This window comes from Electrona antarctica (genome assembly GCF_951216825.1).
Source record: "Electrona antarctica genome assembly, chromosome: 8".
NCBI lineage: Eukaryota > Metazoa > Chordata > Actinopteri > Myctophiformes > Myctophidae > Electrona > Electrona antarctica.
Genome location: NC_136789.1, coordinates 40120111 through 40141172, shown reverse-complemented (window position 1 = coordinate 40141172; position 21062 = coordinate 40120111). Strand labels below are relative to the sequence as shown.

Below are 21062 nucleotides of genomic sequence, written 5' to 3'. Positions count from 1 at the left end.
GCTTCACTTAACCAGGCTTTTTTTCCACCCTTTCTTCCATGTTAGTAAAGGGTAGTCTAATAAGTAATATTGTGTGGTTGAAACTTTTTGGGGGTAAAAAGTAAAAGCACTATAGTCTGATAGTAATCATTGCTGTAGAGTGATTGTTCAGTAACAGAGGTCCCTCAGATGGGTTATCAATTTCATCCAATAAGGAGAATCAGCTTAAATTTGATAGTGTTCCATTTCCAATTTTGTCTGCTAATTTATTTGTGTCATCACTTCCTGATTATCCTAGATCCAGTGAGAGTTATCTATTCTGATTGGATAAAATGTCTAAATGTATAGCATAAGAGATATTTAAAACTTATTTTAACAATATCATGTACTGGATTGGTAACGCCCCCCCCTGTGTGTTTCCACTGCTGTTGTACCCATACATGTCTCAATAGAAGAGCAGGGAGACAATACAACCACCCCAATTGTATAAATTATAACATACAGATTGGTCAAAATTACATTTTATTCATAACAAAAAAAGTTACATGGTGCCACTTTAGGTAAAAGTAGCAATAGGACAATACAATAAGTAAAAGATCTGTATTCAAAATTGTACTTGAGTTTGACCGTATTGTTAAAGGCTTGATTTGAAATGACATGAAGAAAAGCCCTTCCATATACATGTGTTGTCTATCACTATCATTAGAGGATATGGACTGAAGTATGGATAGATTGTCTCCACTTCATAAAATGAGTACAGACCCGCCTCATAATCCACAAACACTCCCGCTTTATGGATCTCCTCTCTTACACAGGGAGGAGTCAGCCTTGTACAGATTTCCATTCCTCAACGTCAGGGATCAGTGCGAGTTCCCCTTTCCTGTTACTGGGCTCTATGACCACTCCCACTCAGTTTTCCCTTTAACCTGAAACTCATAGTAAATCCTCCCTGAGGATTGATTAAATACTAAATTATTAGTTATGAATGTAAACAGTACAGAGTACAGTCCAACACTTAGTCAAAAAGGATACCACAGAAAAAAAGAAACATCATTGCGGTCTTGTTTCCATTCAGGTCCTGAGTATTCAATTCAAAATCATCATGACATGAAAAATAACAAAATTCAAATCACAAAAAAAATACATGTAGGTTGGGGAAAAAGGAGGGAGGGGAGGGGGTAGTCACTTGACTAAGGGAGGAGCGATCATTTCCTTTAGCCTCTGATTTTTAAAGGACGCCGCCAGTGATTTGGTAAGTGTGTCAGGGCCTTTTAGACCGGGAGTTTGGCTTGCTTGAGATGGGGCTTGTCTGGGCCATGTCATCCTTGTTCTTCCGTTCAATCACAAGCACCTGTCCTAGGTACAGACCAGCGTCCTGGACAGTGCTGTCTGGTTTGTTCAGCTCGTATGTGTTGCTCATGTATTTGTTCCACAGCCGCGTCTCCTTCTCTGATGGAATTTCAAAAAGCGACCTCATCTCCTTCTCTATGGCATCTATAGTGTCCGTTCTACTGAATTTACGTGTTACCACGTTGTCCATGTTGTCATTCTCACACAAGTTCAGTTCCAACAAATAGACCTCCACTTTACAATGCTTGACAGACAGGCCACTTTCAATCACCTTCCTGACAATGGCTTTCTGGCCCTCACGACAACCATACCAGCTGACCAGCATGTTCCATGCTTCAGTGGGAACTAGGACATAGTCCAGCTCATCTATAAGGTGCTCTTTCAGGACTTGGGTCTCATGGTCTGAGAAGAGTCCAGAGTTATCAATAGGTCCGGGATAGACGTTATGATCTCCGACATTGTACATGTCCCAACTGTCAAATCCCACATATTTCTTCCACTGTCTGAACCACCGACTATCTATCAAGTACCATTTGTCTCCTTTTCGCAGAGGAGTTTTAAGAAGTGACCCTACGGTCTGTTTCTGGTTTTCAGTTGAAGGTGTCTGTATCTGAGCGGCCACAGGCTGCTTCAGCTCAGAGCTTCTCTTCTTTAACTCAGTATTTTCCTGTTCCAGCTCATTGTTGAAGCCATCAGCCAGTTTCTCTGTTGTTTTCTGCTTCTCTTCAATAACATGAAAGACTTCAGCCTGGCTTTGCTCAACACAGCTGATCAGAGCCGTGAAGATCTGCACACTGTCTGCTATCCCTTTGTCTGCATCTTTCTTGCTGAGCTGTACTGAGTGTTTGACCTCCTGAATCTTCAGTTGTCTCACCTGGATCATCTGCTGAACTCCAGCCTCTGTCTTTTCCAGCTCAGCCTTCTTCCCTTCATATGCCTCTTTCAGAGATATGATTTGATGTAACTTGTGGTCTGACTCTGTGCAGAACTGACAAATACACATGTGGTCAGTCTTACAGAAAAGCTCCAGAGGTCTGTCATGTTTCTTACATATAATGTCTACTAGGTTCTTTACAGGGTCAATTAGTTTGTGTCGTTTGAACCGTGTGACTCTGTGGTGAAGCTCTAGGTGAGTATCACAGTAGGATGCCAGACACACCAGGCAGGACTTCAGGGCTTTGAGCTTGGTCTCAGTACAGACATCACAGGAGACGTCATCTGGTTCAGCAGGTTCTTGGTTTGCGTAGGAATTGTTTGTCTGCTTCCATGTCTTCCTGAACTGATCAGCCATTTCAGAAAGGACTTTATTAACAGAGAACATTGGTATTTTGTCGAAGGTTTCGTTGCATAGTGGACACTGACAGACATCACTGGTGTCCCAGTAATGTGTGATACAGGTGTTGCAGTAGTTGTGTCCACATGGAGTGGTGATTGGATCAGTGAACACCTCCAGGCAGATGGAACATAGGAAATGCTCTTCAGACAGGAGACTGCTGGCACACGCCATTTCTATACACTGAAAATAAACATGGGGGGAAATATGTAATTGAATGCTACTACTCAGTACTCAGTTTAAAGGGACACTTCAGCCTTTTTGCAAAAAAATATATGTTAATGATGTTTAGAAGATTTAGAACAGAGGTTCCCAACCACTGGTACTAGTACCACTGGTGGTACTTGAGCCCCCCCCCCCCCCCTCTGGTGGTACACAGAGGAGTCGCCAAAAGAGAAAAAAGACAAAAGTGGAATGAAATATCTATATTACTAGTAGTACTAGGTAGTTCTTCTGACCAAGCAATTGGTTAAAATATGGCTATCCAGCCGTGCTGAAATGAGCATGACAGCACACCTAGCCGTTAATAGAAGATTTGAGAACGGATTCATCACATTAGAAATATCATCAGTGGTGCCGATTAGTGATTAGACTGAGTTGTCAGAGCAGCAGCATTATTGGCTTAGGAATGGAACAAAAAGGTAGGTCTACGCTGCTGTATTTTAACATCAGTTATTATGGTGGTACTTGCAGAGCCAAATATTTTCTGAGATGGTGCTTCAGTATAAAACGTTTGGGAACCAATGATTTAGAACACTTTCCTGTGGGTTTGTATGTGTGTAATATGTGGTTTTAGATATTTTAGCAGTGATCCCAGTGTCTCTTATGTCATCGACACTGGGCTCACCTTCCTGGACTACAATTATCATAATGCTTTGGTGCAATGCTCCTTGTAGAGAGGGGGAGGGCTGTCTTACTGAGACAACATGTAGTCCAAGGATAGTCTAAGAAGGATAAGACGCGAAGACCGTACGGCCGACGCCATGTTGCTTTGGAAGGAAAGAAACATGCGCAGTTGAGACCAGGAAGTTGGACATGCACAAATCATAGATATGGCACAAATTGCCCAGCAGATGGCGTGAGGCGACTATAAGACCTTGCTGAAAGTAGGGACGCGTGGTTTGTCATATCTCACTCTTCTGCCAGCCATGCTGAAGCCAGCTTGGCTCAGTGCTCACCATGAACGGACTGACTGAGACAGCCGTGTCATGATCAGTGCAACTATAATATCTATATAATAGAAGAATCAATTAAGGCACAAGAGTGAACCAAATGTTCAAAAGTTATGTTTAGGATTATATAAATGATTATATAATTGATGTTCAGTATGCCAATCCCGGAAGATGCACCCTATTTCAAACAGAACTGTATGCCAGATGAATACACTTGAATAAATAGTGTTGTTGATGAATAAGGGCCCATAATTGTAGCGTATTGATTTAGGCTATTTTATGTTCCTGAAAAGTGCTGAATTAGCCTATATTCATTAGCCCATAAGCCTATTCCTTAATATAAAGCTCTGATGCATTAAATGCAAATAAAAATCACATCATGTGCCTATTGTTGTCTCTATTTGACGAAGCAAAAATAAAGGTGTAGGCTATAGGTCTATCTGTCTGTCTGTCTGTCCATCTATCCATCCATCTAAGACAATGAAAATGGCTGTTGAAATGGTGAAATATATGCCTTCCCCACATCAAAACATGACAATATTGATTATGTCAATTAACCTCATCAATGAATGCACTGGTTCACTGATTCTGATTTAGTAATAAATAGTAAAGCCAATAGTCACTGCAAAATGCACTGCATGACTGCAATCATGCGTATTACATTCAGCAGGAATATGTCAGTAGGCATAAGCCTATTTAGGCCTACTTGATTAACAAATTGATAGCCCATTGGGTGGGGTAGGTCAAGTCCAATCAACCTATGGGTGCCAAGCCCTACATAAAGCAGACTGTGACACAAAGCCATTTCTTCGCAACCATGCCAAATACATGCATCTTCCCAATTTGTAGAGGCAAGAAGGAAAAAAGAAGTCTGTTTAGTTTCCCTAGATCGGGTCAAATCAGACGACTATGGGTGGATGAGGTGAGGAGGGCTAAAAGGCGGTCCCCAACCTGGGAACCCACACCATCCTCCAAAGTCTGTGAGGTAGGCTCAACCCTAATCACGTATTCACATAAATTATTTATTATCATGCTGTTGTTTGGGTATTTAGACAAATCTATTTTCTTTCCTGAGGACCACTTCACACCAGAGGACCTCATTGGCCGTAGAAGACTCAGGAGAACAGCTGTCCCACGTCATGTAGTGGAACGAAGTTCCTGTAAGTATATGAGCCATATACCTTTTATTTGTCACTCCCATCACAACCACATTTAACAAACTCTTTGCTTGTCATCATCACTAGCCACTTCAGCAACAGGAATGCAACCAGCATCACCTCCACCATCACTACCCACGTCAGAAACAGGAATGGCAGCAGATCAAAGATCAGACCACACCTACAGTAAGTAGAAACTCTTAAGTATGGATCCTTCATTTGGCTGTATAAAGATACCTTCTCTTTGTCTTAATTCCAAAGTGTACCCTGTTTGAAGTTAAACTTATTGTATGTATTCCTCCACTCTGTTCATTTGCCTCTTGCCATCACCACCACCAGCAGCAACAGCAGAAATACAACAGCAACAGTAGATCACAGTTATTGTACGTATAAACTCTTTACATGTCACCATCACCGCCAGTTATGTATGAACTCTTCAATATCAACAAGTTGGATTAGCTACATTATTTTATGTACTGTAACTGAATCAATTTATTTTAATCTGTATGAAAACAACTACAAATTTAGAACAGTATACCTGAATATCTATTAAATAATTCCGTAGGTTTGGTTCAGTCACCAACCACAGCAGCAGCATCCCTACTGGCTGAAAAAGATCTCCAGATTAAACATTTAACCTGTGAGCTGGAGAAAAAGGTTGGTACACTGAAACTGGATCATTCTCATATAGGCCATCATTAATGAAGAATCATGGAACCTGTTTTCTCTTTCAGAACAAAATGCTGTCACAAATGTTTAACGAAGACCAGATCGAATTCCTTGAAAGAAGGCAAGTATACATGCATGTACGCACAATCACATGCATGCGCACATGCACACAAACACATAAACCTCACATATCCTTGCTCAACAGGCTTGTTCCCACCTGGCTGTCTTCAAGTCACAAGTGGTCAGCAAAGACGGTTTCAAGCTGTCTGGCTCTTAGGTTGGCTGTTGGATGTGATGGATACGAGTTCTTGCGAAAGGGTAATTCTTGAAGGTCCATATAGTGTGAGTAATGCATTAAATATAATTGTAGTTCTAAACTATATGTCTTCATCTTTCCAAGACATGAATTACCCGATTCCATCATATAGGACCATCAACAGAAGACTGGAAGGACTTCAGTGTGTCCCTGGTATCCAGTTAGACATCCTTGATCTGGTGGCAGGCAAACTGAAGTCCCTTCCCAGTCACGCACAAATGGTCGTTCTGAAGGTATGTCCCGTTTGTAAAAACTTGAAATCATTTAATTGTTAACTATCATAACTTAACCCTTTCTTTCTGATCAATGTTCTAGATGGATGAAATGTCTATTGCGACTGGCCTACAGTACGACCCCGCCACAAAGTCTGTGTTGGGGGCGGTGACCATGCCCCCAACTCCAGACAAACATGCCAAAAAACTGCTAACCTGCATGCTGGGCTGTCTTACTGTTCATTACAAACAGGTCGTAGCATATCATTTCACTGGGGCCTCAGTGACTGGCACAGAGCTGTGGGAGCTTGTACAATCCATTATCATGGCTTGTGGGGAGCGTGGAATCAGGGTGATTGCTGTGGTAAGAATAAACATATTATTTCTGCTAAATGCCTCAAACATAGATCCTCCTTTAATTTCCACAATGTTTTTCCACTTTTAATTTAGTGCACTGACATGGACTCAAGCAATCAGGCTATGTGGCGAGCTGCAGGTCTCAAAGGGGGGGAGGCCATGGATAGTTCCTTTATCCAGCACCCATTCTATCCTGGTGGCTATCTGTTCTTCTCCCCTGATCCACCACATCTTATAAAGGCGATGAAGACTGCCCTGTGCAATCACTGCTTCCAGCTACCAGCCAGTGTTGTCCAGAAAAACATCTTGCCAAGCAACATGGTGAGCCACAGTTATACAATGTATGCCAAGAATACTATTTGTTGTCAGTATTAATCTCCACACATTTGCTTGTTCTGTGTTTGCTGTCCAAAGGTCACACTCAAGCCGATACAGAAAGTCATCGACATCCAGGAGGGAAGTCCCGAGAAGTTGGTGCCTGGAATTACGTCGAGTGCAATCGCCAACAAGCAGAGCTTCGAGAAAATGAAGGTATGGAAATAAAGATTTATAATTTTTGGGCAACCATAAGATGCATGTCTGTACACAGCACGGTCATGACTGCAATTTGTGCTTATGTTATTTCTTCCAGGTCTTGTGAGTATTTGGAACATAATGTAGCCTTTTGAATTTTATTTCCTATGAAATATATCAGCAGTTAAAAGGTTTTCCAACTGTTCCCCCAGGTCGCCCCTGCATGCAAGGTGTACTCGAAGTCGATGGGGTCCGCCATTCGTCTCCTAATTTCTACAAAAGTCCTACCCCCCGAGGACGAGACAACGGCGTGGTTTCTGGAGCTGGTTAACGATTGGTTCGACCTAATGACATCGCGGCGTCTTCGTAATGGTAAGTCGACCAAAGTGATAAGTACAACCATAAATGGAATTAGCACTACCTTAAGTAGGATTAATGTGATATGTTGTATGGTCAGTGAGCTGGGAATATAATGCCCTAACCCCCCACCTCTTCCACCCCACTCACAGCATTGTCATCGCCAGACACGACCACGGCACGTGCCAAACTGGAGCGACTCCAGGAGTTCCTTGTCACATGGACCCAGACACGGTTCCTGTCTGTAAAGACAGGTGCCATCGGCACATGGAAACCGAGCCACACCGGGGTTCGCATGGCAACCTGTACCATGTTGGTGATGGCAGGCTCCCTAGTCTTCCCCTCTGTGATGGTGGAACATCTGCCATCTGTTCCACCATCCTTCATCCCACCAAACCCCAACTGGTTGTCACACCTGATGGACACTGGTTCCCTGAACATGTCCTTCCTCTTCACTGGGCGTGTGTCAACTGATGCAAATGAGAACCTGCACTCACAGCTGAGATGTAACAACAACATGCATCCTCAGGCCAAGCAGTGTCGTGCACGGTTGAGACTGATGATACTTGCCCAGTTTGAGAAGTCTGGCTCTGATGACGGTGCGTCACTGATTGAATACAGTGACCACCTGAGGAGCAAAGAGGAAGGACTCAAGGAACCTGTGGAAATCGAGGATAGATGTGACAACCCGGTACCCCCACTGCCACTGCCACTGGTTACATCCCAGACGTTATATTATCTGACAGGTTGGGCAGTATTCAAGACGCTGAGACTGTGCTCTTGTCAGACCTGCAAGGACTTCTGTCTGTCAACTGGTTCCATCTCCACAGACCACAGCTATGCCACTACACACTGTGATGACCCATCTTTGCTGACCATAATTCACAGCGATGGTGGTCTGAAACATCCCAGCAAGCGCATGCATGAATACCATCTTTCACTTTATGAGTTAATGCAGAAGTCTTTGCCAACCCTATTACAATCTGATGACCCCATCGGTCAAGTGATGACCACTCTCGACAGAGACACCGAATGGCTCCCTGTCTGCCACATGATCTCTAAGAGAGTGGTTAAAAGGTTGGCAATGTTGAGACTTCATATGCTGGTCAAAGAGGCATCAGCTGGGTCTGTGGCTGTACAGCATGACAGCAGGTCTGCCAAAAGAGCCACGTCAGTCAACTGAAAGATAATATATAGTCAATGGGTATTGCCTTATGAAGAATGGACGTGTGCCAGTTTCTTCTTGTGGATCTCCCCAGCTATGACGCCCACCAGCCCCAACACGCAGGGACCCGGCACTTGCCCCTCCTATACCAGCTATTAGTGTAGATTTTCGTCTTCCACAAACAATAAATTCCCGACAATGAATGGAGACTGTAGGCTACTTGTTTGCGCAAAGGAGCGCCCCTCACTTCACACAGTTGTGTGTTTTTGTTTTGTTTTTTTGTGGCTCCTGTTATGGCCAGCACTATTTGGGTTTAAAAGTGTTAGTTTATTTATTTATATACATATTTATTTGTTTACCATTTTGTCAATGGTACTTGACCAATGGTGTCTCCCGTTATGGCACTATTTCCTATTATGGCCAGCATGATTTTGGTTTAAAAGCATGTTATGTATTGCATGCTTTCTGTATTAAGGCAGAAATGTGCCAAAACATGCCTTGGACTATGACTGAATTCTGTGCCACGTCAGCCTACTTTTATTTATCTGTTTGGAAATGTGTCTGCATTTATCAAATAAATGACTGGATGTGCCACAAGTCCCTTTTCTGTACTTTTATGTCCTATGCAATATAGGCCTACATGTTGTATGGTCTACTCTAAACTCTAAAGGTTGCTCCTAAAGTCCACGAAGTGCAGTAGGCTAGCCGAATGATATTATAAAGGCAATTATTAGGGTTATGTGCTCTCAAACTATTATAGGCTTTAACTATCCTTAGGCCTACAATGTGATGGTAGGCCTATAGGGCTTCTTGTATTTTCTACTGAATGTCATGCAAATGATACCATGCCAAGCCTGCAATGAATGATCACACTGTGGTGCCCTTGGGGAATCTAGGCACATGCTACAGGAGGCTTTAATTATTTTGTACAATACAATGGGCCATATAATAATTATATAATCATTTATATAATCCTAAACATAACTTTTGAACATTTGGTTCACTCTTGTGCCTTAATTGATTCTTCTATTATATAGATATTATAGTTGCACTGATCATGACACGGCTGTCTCAGTCAGTCCGTTCATGGTGAGCACTGAGCCAAGCTGGCTTCAGCATGGCTGGCAGAAGAGTGAGATATGACAAACCACGCGTCCCTACTTTCAGCAAGGTCTTATAGTCGCCTCACGCCATCTGCTGGGCAATTTGTGCCATATCTATGATTTGTGCATGTCCAACTTCCTGGTCTCAACTGCGCATGTTTCTTTCCTTCCAAAGCAACATGGCGTCGGCCGTACGGTCTTCGCGTCTTATCCTATCCTTGATGTAGTCCAGGAAGAAAGTGAGACCCGTGTCGATGACATCAGAGACACTGGACTCACTGCCAAAATCTAAAAATCACATATTACACACATGAAGACCCCCAGGAAAGTGTTCTAAATCTTCTAAATGTCATCAACATATATTTTTTTGCAAAAAAAAAAAAAGGGTGAAGTTTCCCTTTAATAGTTATGAATCTGATCATCATATTAGAATAGAGCTCAATAAGGGAGCGTACCCATGTTCTATGTTCCCCACTTACCCAAAAAAAAAGTTCTATGTTCCACATTTTCCTCTAAAAAAAGTGTTTTAAAGTCAATATTTTTAGATAGATTATTAAAGTAAACATTTTAAATTAAACACTTTAAATTCAATTGATAAATGTTTCAACTCAAGTAAACATCTAAGCACTTTAAACAGAACAAAGACAGCTGATCCTTGAGCTTGTAGAGCAGCCCTTTTTCAACTAGGCATTTTAAACCTTTAATATTGTGAATTGTCCACATTTTTAGTAGGCCTAGGGTTTTAAAATCTTAAATCATTTAAAATAAATCTTAACATTTCTAACTTGTCTTATTCTTTTGTAAAGTTACACTTTCAAATACAAAATGAAATAAATTCCCAAACACTGTCAAGTGTGTTTGAACACACACAGGTAATGCTGCAACGTGTTCCTTAACCAATTTAAATGGTAGCACTGTAGTTAAAACAGAAAACAGCATTTCAAACATGCAAGTAAATAAACATTTTAACAGACCTTTGGCGTCTTTGGATTGAACTCGACTCCTGAAAGGGCTTCTTCTCTCTGGTTTCTGTTTGTTTGTGTGGCCTTTTAAACCCTTCAGGTGCTCCTAATTAGCAGCGGCCATTTTGCTGCTGCACTCTGGGAAGTGTAGTGTTGGCCATATATGGAAGATGCCTAGTAAACGGTCCACTCCTGAGTTTTGACTCAACACCTCCAGTCCCACTTGAGCTTCCAAACCAGCGAGATCACCTTCACTCCTGGTTGCTCTTCAGATTCACTCCTACTCACCAGTGACATCATTGTCAGGCTCCCCCGGTCCCCCCCCCTTTCCGAATAACATGTTAACTTCTGAACTGTCCACAGCCTCCATGGTTGAGTGGGGAACATAGAACCTTTTATAGAACCGTTTCTTAGTTATGTGGGGAACATAGAAGTTAGAACCTGTTTTGAGTGGGGACCATATAACCTCTTTTTGGTTGAGCGGGGAACATAGAACCTTTTTGGGGGGGCCGGATGAGTGGGGAACATAGAACCTGGGGAACATTCCGAACATAGAACCTGGGGAACATAGGGATCATGACCCCCTCAATAATGTTGGCACATACTGTATGGGAAGCCGTTTTACCAACTTAACGATTATACTACAGGATTTCCAGGAAAACGGAACTAAGGGAAGATCGTGTCTGGATACAGTTTAGAGTTTAATATGCTTTTGTTCTCTGTTACAGAATAATACATCCTGATCTCATGTACTCACCTGTCTTTACGTTCTCAATATTTTAGCAAAAGTCCTGTTGAACTGAAGGTTTTTTTAAAACGAAAGAGCGTGTCTGCTTGACTTTCTCTTTGCTGTAGATTGCGTCACTGCATGCCTGAGAGGGTGCTCTGTTGCTGCTGTTAAGTTAACCCTTCACAGCCTCCACTCGTCTCTGTACTTCATCTGATTCTCAACCTGTTATGGTTTAGTGGTTGGGTTGGGTTGGGTTTAGTGCAGCGGAAAACACAAATGAAAAATATCATGGTATTTATTTACACACACACACACGCACGCACGCACGCACGCGCGCACACACACACACACACACACACACACACACACACACACACACACACACACACTAATCATTGCTGTAGAGTGATGGTGAGATGTCTCTCCGTGAAAATGCATTTCCAGATGGGTTATCAATTTCATCCAATCAGGAGAGAGTACCCATTTTATCAGCTAAAATGATATAGTGTTCCATTTCCAATTTTGTCTGCTAATGTGTTTGTGTCATCACTTCCTGATTATCCTAGATCCATTGAGCATTTTCTGTTGACTGCTGGAGCTGGAGAGACTCCTGTTACTGAACAAACACTTGATTACTATCAAAATATAGAGCTATTTAATCAAACTAATTCAACAACAATATATCACGTACTGGACTTTAACTGGACTTTAACCCTCGCCTCACATTTGTGTGTTTCCACTGCTGTTGTACCCATGCATACTGTACGTCTCACCTAGACAAAATACAACCACCCCAATTGTATAAGTTACAACACAAACATACATACACAACACATTTTATTCATTCAAAAAAGTTACATAGTGCCACTTTAGGTAAAAGTAGCAATAGGACAATATAAATTACTATACTATAATAAGTAAAATATCTGTATTCAAAATTTTACTTGAGTTTGAACGTATTGTTAAAGGCTTGATTTGAGATGACACGAAGAATAGCCCTTCCATATACATTCATTTTCAGAGTTTTTACCACTATCATTAGGACATGGACTGAAGTATGGATAGATTTTCTGAGTGAAGGTGCAGCCAGTGAAAGAGTAGAGATGAACTCTGGTCTCCACATCATAAAATGAGTACAGTCCCGCCTCATAATCCACAAAGTCACGAACACTCCCACTTTATGGCTCTCCTCTACGGGAGGACAATAGACAATAGTCAGCAAAAGCCTTGTACAGATTTCCATTCCTCAACAATATAGCCAGGTCAGGGCTCAGTGTGAGTTCCCCTTTCCTGATTGATTGATTGATTTATTTATTGATTGAATACTTTAAATTATTAGTCATGAATGTAAATTATTAGTTATGAATGTAAACAGTACAGAGTACAGTCCAACACTTACTCAAAAAGGATATCACAAGAAAAAAAAACATAATTGCGGTCTTGTTTCCATTCAGGTCCTGAGTATTCAATTCAAAATCATCATGACATGAAAAGTAACAAAATTAAAATCATCACAAAAAATAAACATGTGCACAGGTTGGGGAAAAAAAGGAAGGGGTTCATAAAGAGGTGGGGGTAGTCACTTGACTAAGGGAGGAGCGATCATTTCCTCTCCCTTTGGCCTTCACAAGATGGATTTTCAGGTCTTTTTTATAGGACGCCAGTGATTTGCTCGGTGTGTCAGGGCCTTTTAGACCGGGAGTTTGGCTTGAGATGGGAGGCTTGTCTGGGCCACGTGCCATCCTCATTCTTCCGTTCAATCACAAGCACCTGTCCTTGGAACAGACCAGCGTCCTGGACAGTGCTGTCTGGTTTGTTCAGCGGCTCGTGTGTGTTGCTCATGTATTTGCGCCACAGCCGCGTCTCCTTCGCTGATGGAATTTCAAAAAGCGACCTCATCTTCTTCTCTATGGTATCTATAGTGTCCGATTTACTGAATTGACGTGTTACCACGTTGTCCATGTTGTCATTCTCACACAAGTTCAGTTCCAACAAATATACCTCCACTTTACATTGCTTGACAAACATGCCAAGTTCAATCACCTTCCTGACAATGGCTTTCTGGCCCTCAAGACAACCATACCAGCTGACCAGCATGTTCCATGCTTCAGTGGGAACTAGGACATAGTCCAGCTCATCTATAAGGTGCTCTTTCAGGACTTGGGTCTCATGGTCTGAGAAGAGTCCAGAGTTATCAATAGGTCCGGGATAGACGTTAGGATCTCCGACATTGTACATGTCCCAACTGTCAAATCCCACATATTTCTTCCACTGTCTGAACCACCGACTATCTATCAAGTACCATTTGTCTCCTTTTCGCAGAGGAGTTTTAAGAAGTGACCCTACGGTCTGTTTCTGGTTTTCAGTTGAAGGTGTCGGTATCTGAGCGGCCACCGGCTCCAAATTGGAGTTAGCCACACTACCCGACTCAGAGAATCTCTCTTTGTTTCCTGGGAGAGTCTTCTGTATGCCTCCATCATTCACTTGTTTTCCATCATCAGACAGGATGAGAAAGGGATTTCCTCTATCAGGGTCCAGAGTTACATCCACTGCATATTGCTGGATCCTCTTCAGCTCACGCAGCTTCTTCTTCATCTCTTGACTGAGTGTCTTCTCCAGCTGAGCCACAGCTGTCCTCACAGCCCCCACATATGAAGACTGATGGACATTGATGTTTGTCCAGTCCTTGGTGGGTGGAGGGATGTTGGTGGATGTGATATTCTGGAGGAGGTGGAGGTGGTCTTCAGTGTGTGAGGGCTGCTTCAGCTCACAGCTTCTCTTCTTTAACTCAGTGATTTCCTGTTCCAGCTCTTTGATGAAGCCATCAGCCTGTTTCTCTGTTGTTTTCTGCTTCTCTTCAATATCATCAATGACTTCAGTCTGGCTTCGCTCAACACAGCTGATCAGAGCCGTGAAGATCTGCACAGTGTCTGCTATCCCTTTGTCTGCATCTTTCTTGCTGAGCTGTACTGAGTGTTTGACCTCCTTAATCTTCACTTGTCTCACCTGGATCATCTGCTGAACTTCAGCTTCTGTCTTTTCCAGCTCAGCCTTCTTCCCTTCATATGCCTCTTTCAGAGATATGATTTGATGTAACTTGTGGTCTGACTCTGTGCAGAACTGACAAACACACATGTGGTCAGTCTTACAGAAAAGCTCCAGAGGTCTGTCATGTTTCTTACACAGAATGTCTTCCAGGTTCTTTACAGGGTCAATTAGTTTGTGTCGTTTAAACCGTGTGACTCTATGGTGAGGCTCTAGGTGAGTGTCACAGTAGGATGCCAGGCACACCACGCAGGACTTCAGGGCTTTGAGCTTGGTCTCAGTACAGATGTCACAGGAGACTTCATCTGGTTCAGCAGGTTCTTGGTTTGCGTAAATTGCGTTGGAATTGTTTGTCACCTTCTGTGTCTTCCTGAACTGATCAGCCATCTCAGAGAGGACTTTATTAACAGAGAACTTTGGTCTTTTGTCGAAGGTTTCGTTGCATAGTGGACACTGACACACATCACTGGTGTCCCAGTAATGTGTGATACAGGTGTTGCAGTAGTTGTGTCCACATGGAGTGGTGATTGGATCAGTGAACACCTCCAGGCAGATGGAGCACAGGAACTGCTCTTCAGACAGGAGACTGCTGGCACACGCCATTTCTATACACTGAAAATAAACATGGTGGAAAATATGTAATTGAATGCTACTACTCACTCAGTACTCACAGCGTAATAGTTATCTGATCATCATATTAGAATAGAGCTCAATAATGTTGGCACATACTGTATGGGAAGCCGTTTTACCAACTGAACGATAATACTACAGGATTTCCAGGAAAACGGAACTAAGGGAAGATCGTGTCTGGATACAGTTTAGAGTTTAATATGCTTTTGTTCTCTGTTACAAAATAATAAATCCTGATCTCATGAACTCACCTGTCTTTACGTTCTCAATATTTCAGCAAAAGTCCTGTTGAACTGAAGGTTTTTTTAAAAAGAAAGAGCGTGTCTGCTTGACTTTCTCTTTGCTGTAGATTGCGTCACTGCATGCCTGAGAGGGTGCTCTGTTAAGTTAACCCTTCACAGCCTCCACTCGTCTCTGTACTTCATCTGATTCTCAATCTGTTATGGTTTAGTCTTTAGTGCAGCGGAAAATACAAATACTTTAATGATATAACATGATATGAAACATATCATGGTATTTATTTACACACACACACACACACATGCACGGACGCGCACGCACACGCACACGCACGCACACACACACACACACACACACACACACACACACACACACACACACACACACACTAATCATTGCTGTAGTGTAGAGTGATGGTGAGAGGTCTCTCCGTGAAAATGCATTTTCAGATGCGTTATCAATTTCATCCAATCAGGAGAGAGTACCCATTTTATCAGCTAAAATATTATAGTGTTCCATTTCCAATTTTGTCTGCTAATGTGTTTGTGTCATCACTTCCTGATTATCCTAGATCCATTGAGTTCTCTATTCTGATTGGATAAAATGTGTATGCCGACCTGAAAAGGCCTTTTCTGTTGACTGCTGGAGCTGGAGAGACTCCTGTTACTGAACAAACACTTGATTACTATCAAAATATAGAGCTATTTAATCAAACTAATTTAACAACAATATATCACGTACTGGACTTAACCCTTTAACTGGACTTTAACCCTCACCTCACATTTGTGTGTTTCCACTGCTGTTGTACCCATGCATACTGTATGACTCACCTAGACAAAATACAACCACCCCAATTGTATAAGTTATAACACAAACATACATACACAACACATTTTATTCATTAAAAAAAGTTACATAGTGCCACTTTAGGTAAAAGTAGCAATAGGACAATATAAATTACTATAGCCTACTATAATAAGTAAAAGATATGTATTCAAAATTTTACTTGAGTTTGAACGTATTGTTAAAGGCTTGATTTGAGATGACACGAAGAATAGCCCTTCCATATACATTCATTTTCATGTAAAACTGAGGACTAAATTATAGTCTAATCAGTGTGAATGACAGGAGAGATGCTCAGAGGAGCAGAGTTTTTACCACCATCATTAGGACATGGACTGAAGTATGGATAGATTTTCTGAGTGAAGGTGCAGCGAGTGAAAGAGTAGAGATGAACTCTGGTCTCCACATCATAAAATGAGTACAGTCCCGCCTCATAATCCACAAAGTCACGAACACTCCACTTTATGGCTCTCCTCTACGGGAGGACAATAGAGTCAGCAAAAGCCTTGTACAGATTTCCATTCCTCAACAATATAGCCAGGTCAGGGCTCAGTGTGAGTTCCCCTTTCCTGTTAAAGGGTTAACTGAGTGGGATGTAGGAGTGGTCATAGAGTCCATTAACATGAACCTTATAGTAAAGCCTCACTGAGGATTGATTGATTGATTGATTGATTGAATACTTAAGGGAAACTTTGACAGGAAAAGACTCGCTCACCGTATAGAAAATAGAAGTAAAACTCCTTAAACTGAGACTTAGAAAAATATTTTTCTTTATTTTAACATGCTCATAAAGTGCTCGTGCTCAAAGTGCAATTAAAAACCATATAGCACTGACGAAGGTCCTAGGACCGAAACGTTTGCTTTTTAATTGCACTTTGAGCACGAGCACTTTATGAGCATGTTAAAATAAAGAAAAAATATTTTTCTAAGTCTCAGTTTAAGGAGTTTTACTTCTATTTTCTATACGGTGAGCGAGTCTTTTTCTGTCAAAGTTTCCCTTATGTTTTTGAGACCACCGCTACCGTAGTCAAGTTTGGAAAGAAAAAGGACGACGAAAGGCACAACAGTTTTCTCAGTGCTTGATTGAATACTTTAAATTATTAGTCATGAATGTAAATTATTAGTTATGAATGTAAACAGTACAGAGTACAGTCCAACACTTAGTCAAAAAGGATATCACAGGGAAAAAAACATAATTGCGGTTTCCATTCAGGTCCTGAGTATTCAATTCAAAATCATCATGACATAAACAATAAGAAAATTCAAATCATCACAAAAAATAAACATGTGCACAGTACAGGTTGGGGAAAAAAGGAAGAGGTTCATGAAGAGGTGCGGGTAGTCACTTGACTATAGGAGCGATCATTTCCTCTCCATTTGGCCTTCGCAAGATGGATTTTCAGGTCTGTTTTATAGGACGCCAGTGATTTGCTTGGTGTGTCAGGGCCTTTTAGACCGGGAGTTTGGCTTGCTTGAGATGGGGCTTGTCTGGGCCATGTCATACTTGTTCTTCCGTTCAATCACAAGCACCTGTCCTTGGAACAGACCAGCGTCCTGGACAGTGCTGTCTGGTTTGTTCAGCTGCTCGTAAGCGTTGCTCATGTATTGCTTCCACAGCCGCGTCTCCTTCTCTGATGGAATTCCAAAAAGCGACCTCATCTTCTTCTCTATGGTATCTATTGTGTCCGATCTACTGAAATAACGTGTTACCACGTTGTCCATGTTGTCATTCTCACACAAGTTCAGTTCCAACAAATAGACCTCCACTTTACAATACTTGACAAACATGCCATGCTCAACCACCTTTCTGACAATGGCTCTCTGGCCCTCAAGACAACCATACCAGCTGACCAGCTTGTTCCAGCCTTCAGTGGGAACTAGGACATAATCCAGCTCAGAAAGGTGCTCTTTCAGGACTTGGGTCTCATGGTCTGAGAACAGTCCAGAGTTATCAATAGGTCCGGGACAGATGTTATGATCTCCCACATATCTCTTCCACTGTTTGAACCACCGACTATCTATCAAGTACCATTCGTCGCCTTTTCGCAGAGGAGTTTTAAGAAGTGACCCTACGGTCTGTTTCTGGCTTTCAGTTGAAGGTGTCGGTATCTGAGCGGCCACCGGCTCCAAATTGGAGTTGGCCGCACTACCCGACACAGAGAATCTCTCTTTGTTTCCTGGGAGAGTCTTCTGTATGCCTCCATCATTCACTTGTTTTCCATCATCAGACAGGATGAGAAAGGGATTTCCTCTATCAGGGTCCAGAGTTACATCCACTGCATATTGCTGGATCCTCTTCAGCTCACGCAGCTTCTTCTTCATCTCTTGACTGAGTGCCTTCTCCAGCTGAGCCACAGCTGTCCTCACAGTCCCCACATATGAAGACTGATGGACATTGATGTTTGTCCAGTCCTTGGTGGGTGGAGGGATGTTGGTGGATGTGATATTCTGGAGGAGGTGGAGGTGGTCTTCAGTGTGTGAGAGCTGCTTCAGCTCACAGCTTCTCTTCTTTAACTCAGTGATTTCCTGTTCCAGCTCTTTGATGAAGCCATCAGCCTGTCTCTCTGTTGTTTTCTGCTTCTCTTCAATATCATCAATGACTTTAGTCTGGCTTCGCTCAACACAGCTGATCAGAGCCGTGTAGATCTGCACACTGTCTGCTATGCCTTTGTCTGCATCTTTCTTGCTGAGCTGTACTGAGTGTTTGACCTCCTTAATCTTCACTTGTCTCACCTGGATCATCTGCTGAACTTCATCTTCTGTCTTTTCCAGCTCAGCCTTCTTCCCTTCATATGCCTCTTTCAGAGATATGATTTGATGTAACTTGTGGTCTGACTCTGTGCAGAACTGACAAACACACATGTGGTCAGTCTTACAGAAAAGCTCCAGAGGTCTGTCATGTTTATTACACAGAATGTCTTCCAGGTTCTTTACAGGGTCAATTAGTTTGTGTCGTTTGAACCGTGTGACTCTGTGGTGAAGCTCTAGGTGAGTGTCACAGTAGGATGCCAGACACACCAGGCAGGACTTCAGGGCTTTGAGCTTGGTCTCAGTACAAACGTCACAGCAGACTTCATCTGGTTCAGCAGGTTCTTGGTTTGCGTTGAAATTGTTTGTCAGCTTCTGTGTCTTCCTGAACTGATCAGCCATCTCAGAGAGGACTTTATTAACAGAGAACTTTGGTATTTTGTCGAAGGTTTCGTTGCATAGTGGACACTGACACACATCACTGGTGTCCCAGTAATGTGTGATACAGGTGTTGCAGTAGTTGTGTCCACATGGAGTGCTGATTGGATCAGTGAACACCTCCAGGCAAATGGAACACAGGAACTGCTCTTCAGACAGGAGACTGCTGGCACACGCCATTTCTATACACTGAAAATAAACATGAAAGAAAAATATGTAATTATTGAATGCTACTACTCAGTACTCACAGTTTAGCAGTTATGAATCTGATCCTGATCATCATATTAGAATAGAGCTCAGTAATGATGGCACATACTGTATGGGAAGCCGTTTTACCAATTGAATGATTATACCACAGGATTTCCAGGAAAACTGAACTAAGGGAAGATCGTGTCTGGATATAGTTTAGAGTTTAATATGCTTTTGTTCTCTTGTTACAGAATAATAAATCCTTATGTAGGCCTACTCATCGGTCTTTACGTTCCCGATATTTCAGCAAAAGTCCTGTTGAACTGAAGCTTAAAAAAAGAAAGCGTGTCTGCTGTGTGTGTGTGTGTGTGTGTGTGTGAGAGCGCACACGGCCACCAAACTAGTTGAACACTTTAACTTTCGCTTTACTGTAGATTGTGTCACTGACTGAGAGGGGGTGTTGTACCTAGTAAAAGGGGAGATCTCAGTAAGAACAATGGATAGTGTTTCCTCTGTGTCAGCAGTATGAGAATGTTTACTGTCAATTTAGTTCCGAAATATTTACATAATCACAATGTTTCATTTCAATATTAACTTTTCTCTTTGCAGGTTTTCAACATAACATTTCTTTTCACAGGTGAATACTCAGATTCAGATCCAGTTAAGTATGTCATACAAGTTATGCATTCAATCAGGTTAGTCAGGTATGTAATCCCATTTATATTTTATTTTCCAAAGTCAAACCCAACAGGCAAATATGGATTTAAGTATAGGCCTACACATTAATGACCTTGAACTTAAATCAAGTTAAAGTGCAAAAAAACCACTGTAAACACAAAATCGTTTTATCTTAACTCTGTTAATACTGTTTGGTCTTAATTCTCTTGGAGAATAAACATAAATGCACGTGAGTTACCCACACACACATTAGCAACGTAGCCCCTTTCGGGACCCTCGGTTACCATTTCTGTATTTTGGATGTCCAAAATACAGAAAGCCAAGGTAACCGAGGTTCCAGAGCACTGAATCAAAGCATAATCCAAGCTATCAAAATAATACTTCAATATTCGGTCACATACAGTAGTTACTCTATAAGCAAAAAAACATGACTACCCATTAAATCATTCATGAGCAGAAATACCCATTTAAATACCTGTAAAAGGGGAGATCTCAGAACGCTGGACACAGCGTTTCCTCTCTGTCAGCAGTATGAGAATGAAACACTACAAGCCTGCGTTGTTTAAATGAATTGTCTATCTGGATCACTGTTATTGTACTGTACTGTATATCACTTTATCACAGGTCAGGTGCTGTTGCTGCTGTTAACCCTCCCTCCACTCTTGTCTGTACGTCGTCTGCTTCTTAATCTGTTGTGGTTTAGTGCAGTGAAACACAAATACTTTAATGATAATATAACATGGATATGAACAATGTTAAATGTTAAAACAATGTCATGGTATTTGCACGCACGCACGCACGCATGCACGCGCACACACACACACACACACACACACACACACACACACACACACACACACACACACACACACACAC

General features: G+C 42.0%; 1 protein-coding gene and 1 pseudogene across 2 annotated transcripts; both read right to left on the bottom strand.

The window, feature by feature from the left end:
• Positions 1 to 488: 488 nt before the first annotated feature.
• LOC306928554 (E3 ubiquitin-protein ligase TRIM47-like) lies at positions 489 to 10810 on the bottom strand (annotated as a pseudogene). The gene is made up of 2 exons (XR_013792530.1): positions 10658 to 10810; positions 489 to 2845 (listed from the first exon to the last, which is right to left on the bottom strand). The product of XR_013792530.1 is annotated as an E3 ubiquitin-protein ligase TRIM47-like (transcript).
• A 1527-nt stretch (positions 10811 to 12337) lies between these two features.
• On the bottom strand, positions 12338 to 19499 carry LOC306928767 (uncharacterized protein; the record flags this gene model as incomplete). Its single annotated transcript, XM_079509039.1, has 3 exons — positions 12338 to 12551; positions 13072 to 15032; positions 17580 to 19499. 3 exons carry the CDS (start codon positions 19497 to 19499, stop codon positions 12338 to 12340), a joined length of 4095 nt encoding a protein of 1364 aa, XP_079365165.1.
• Positions 19500 to 21062: the final 1563 nt, after the last annotated feature.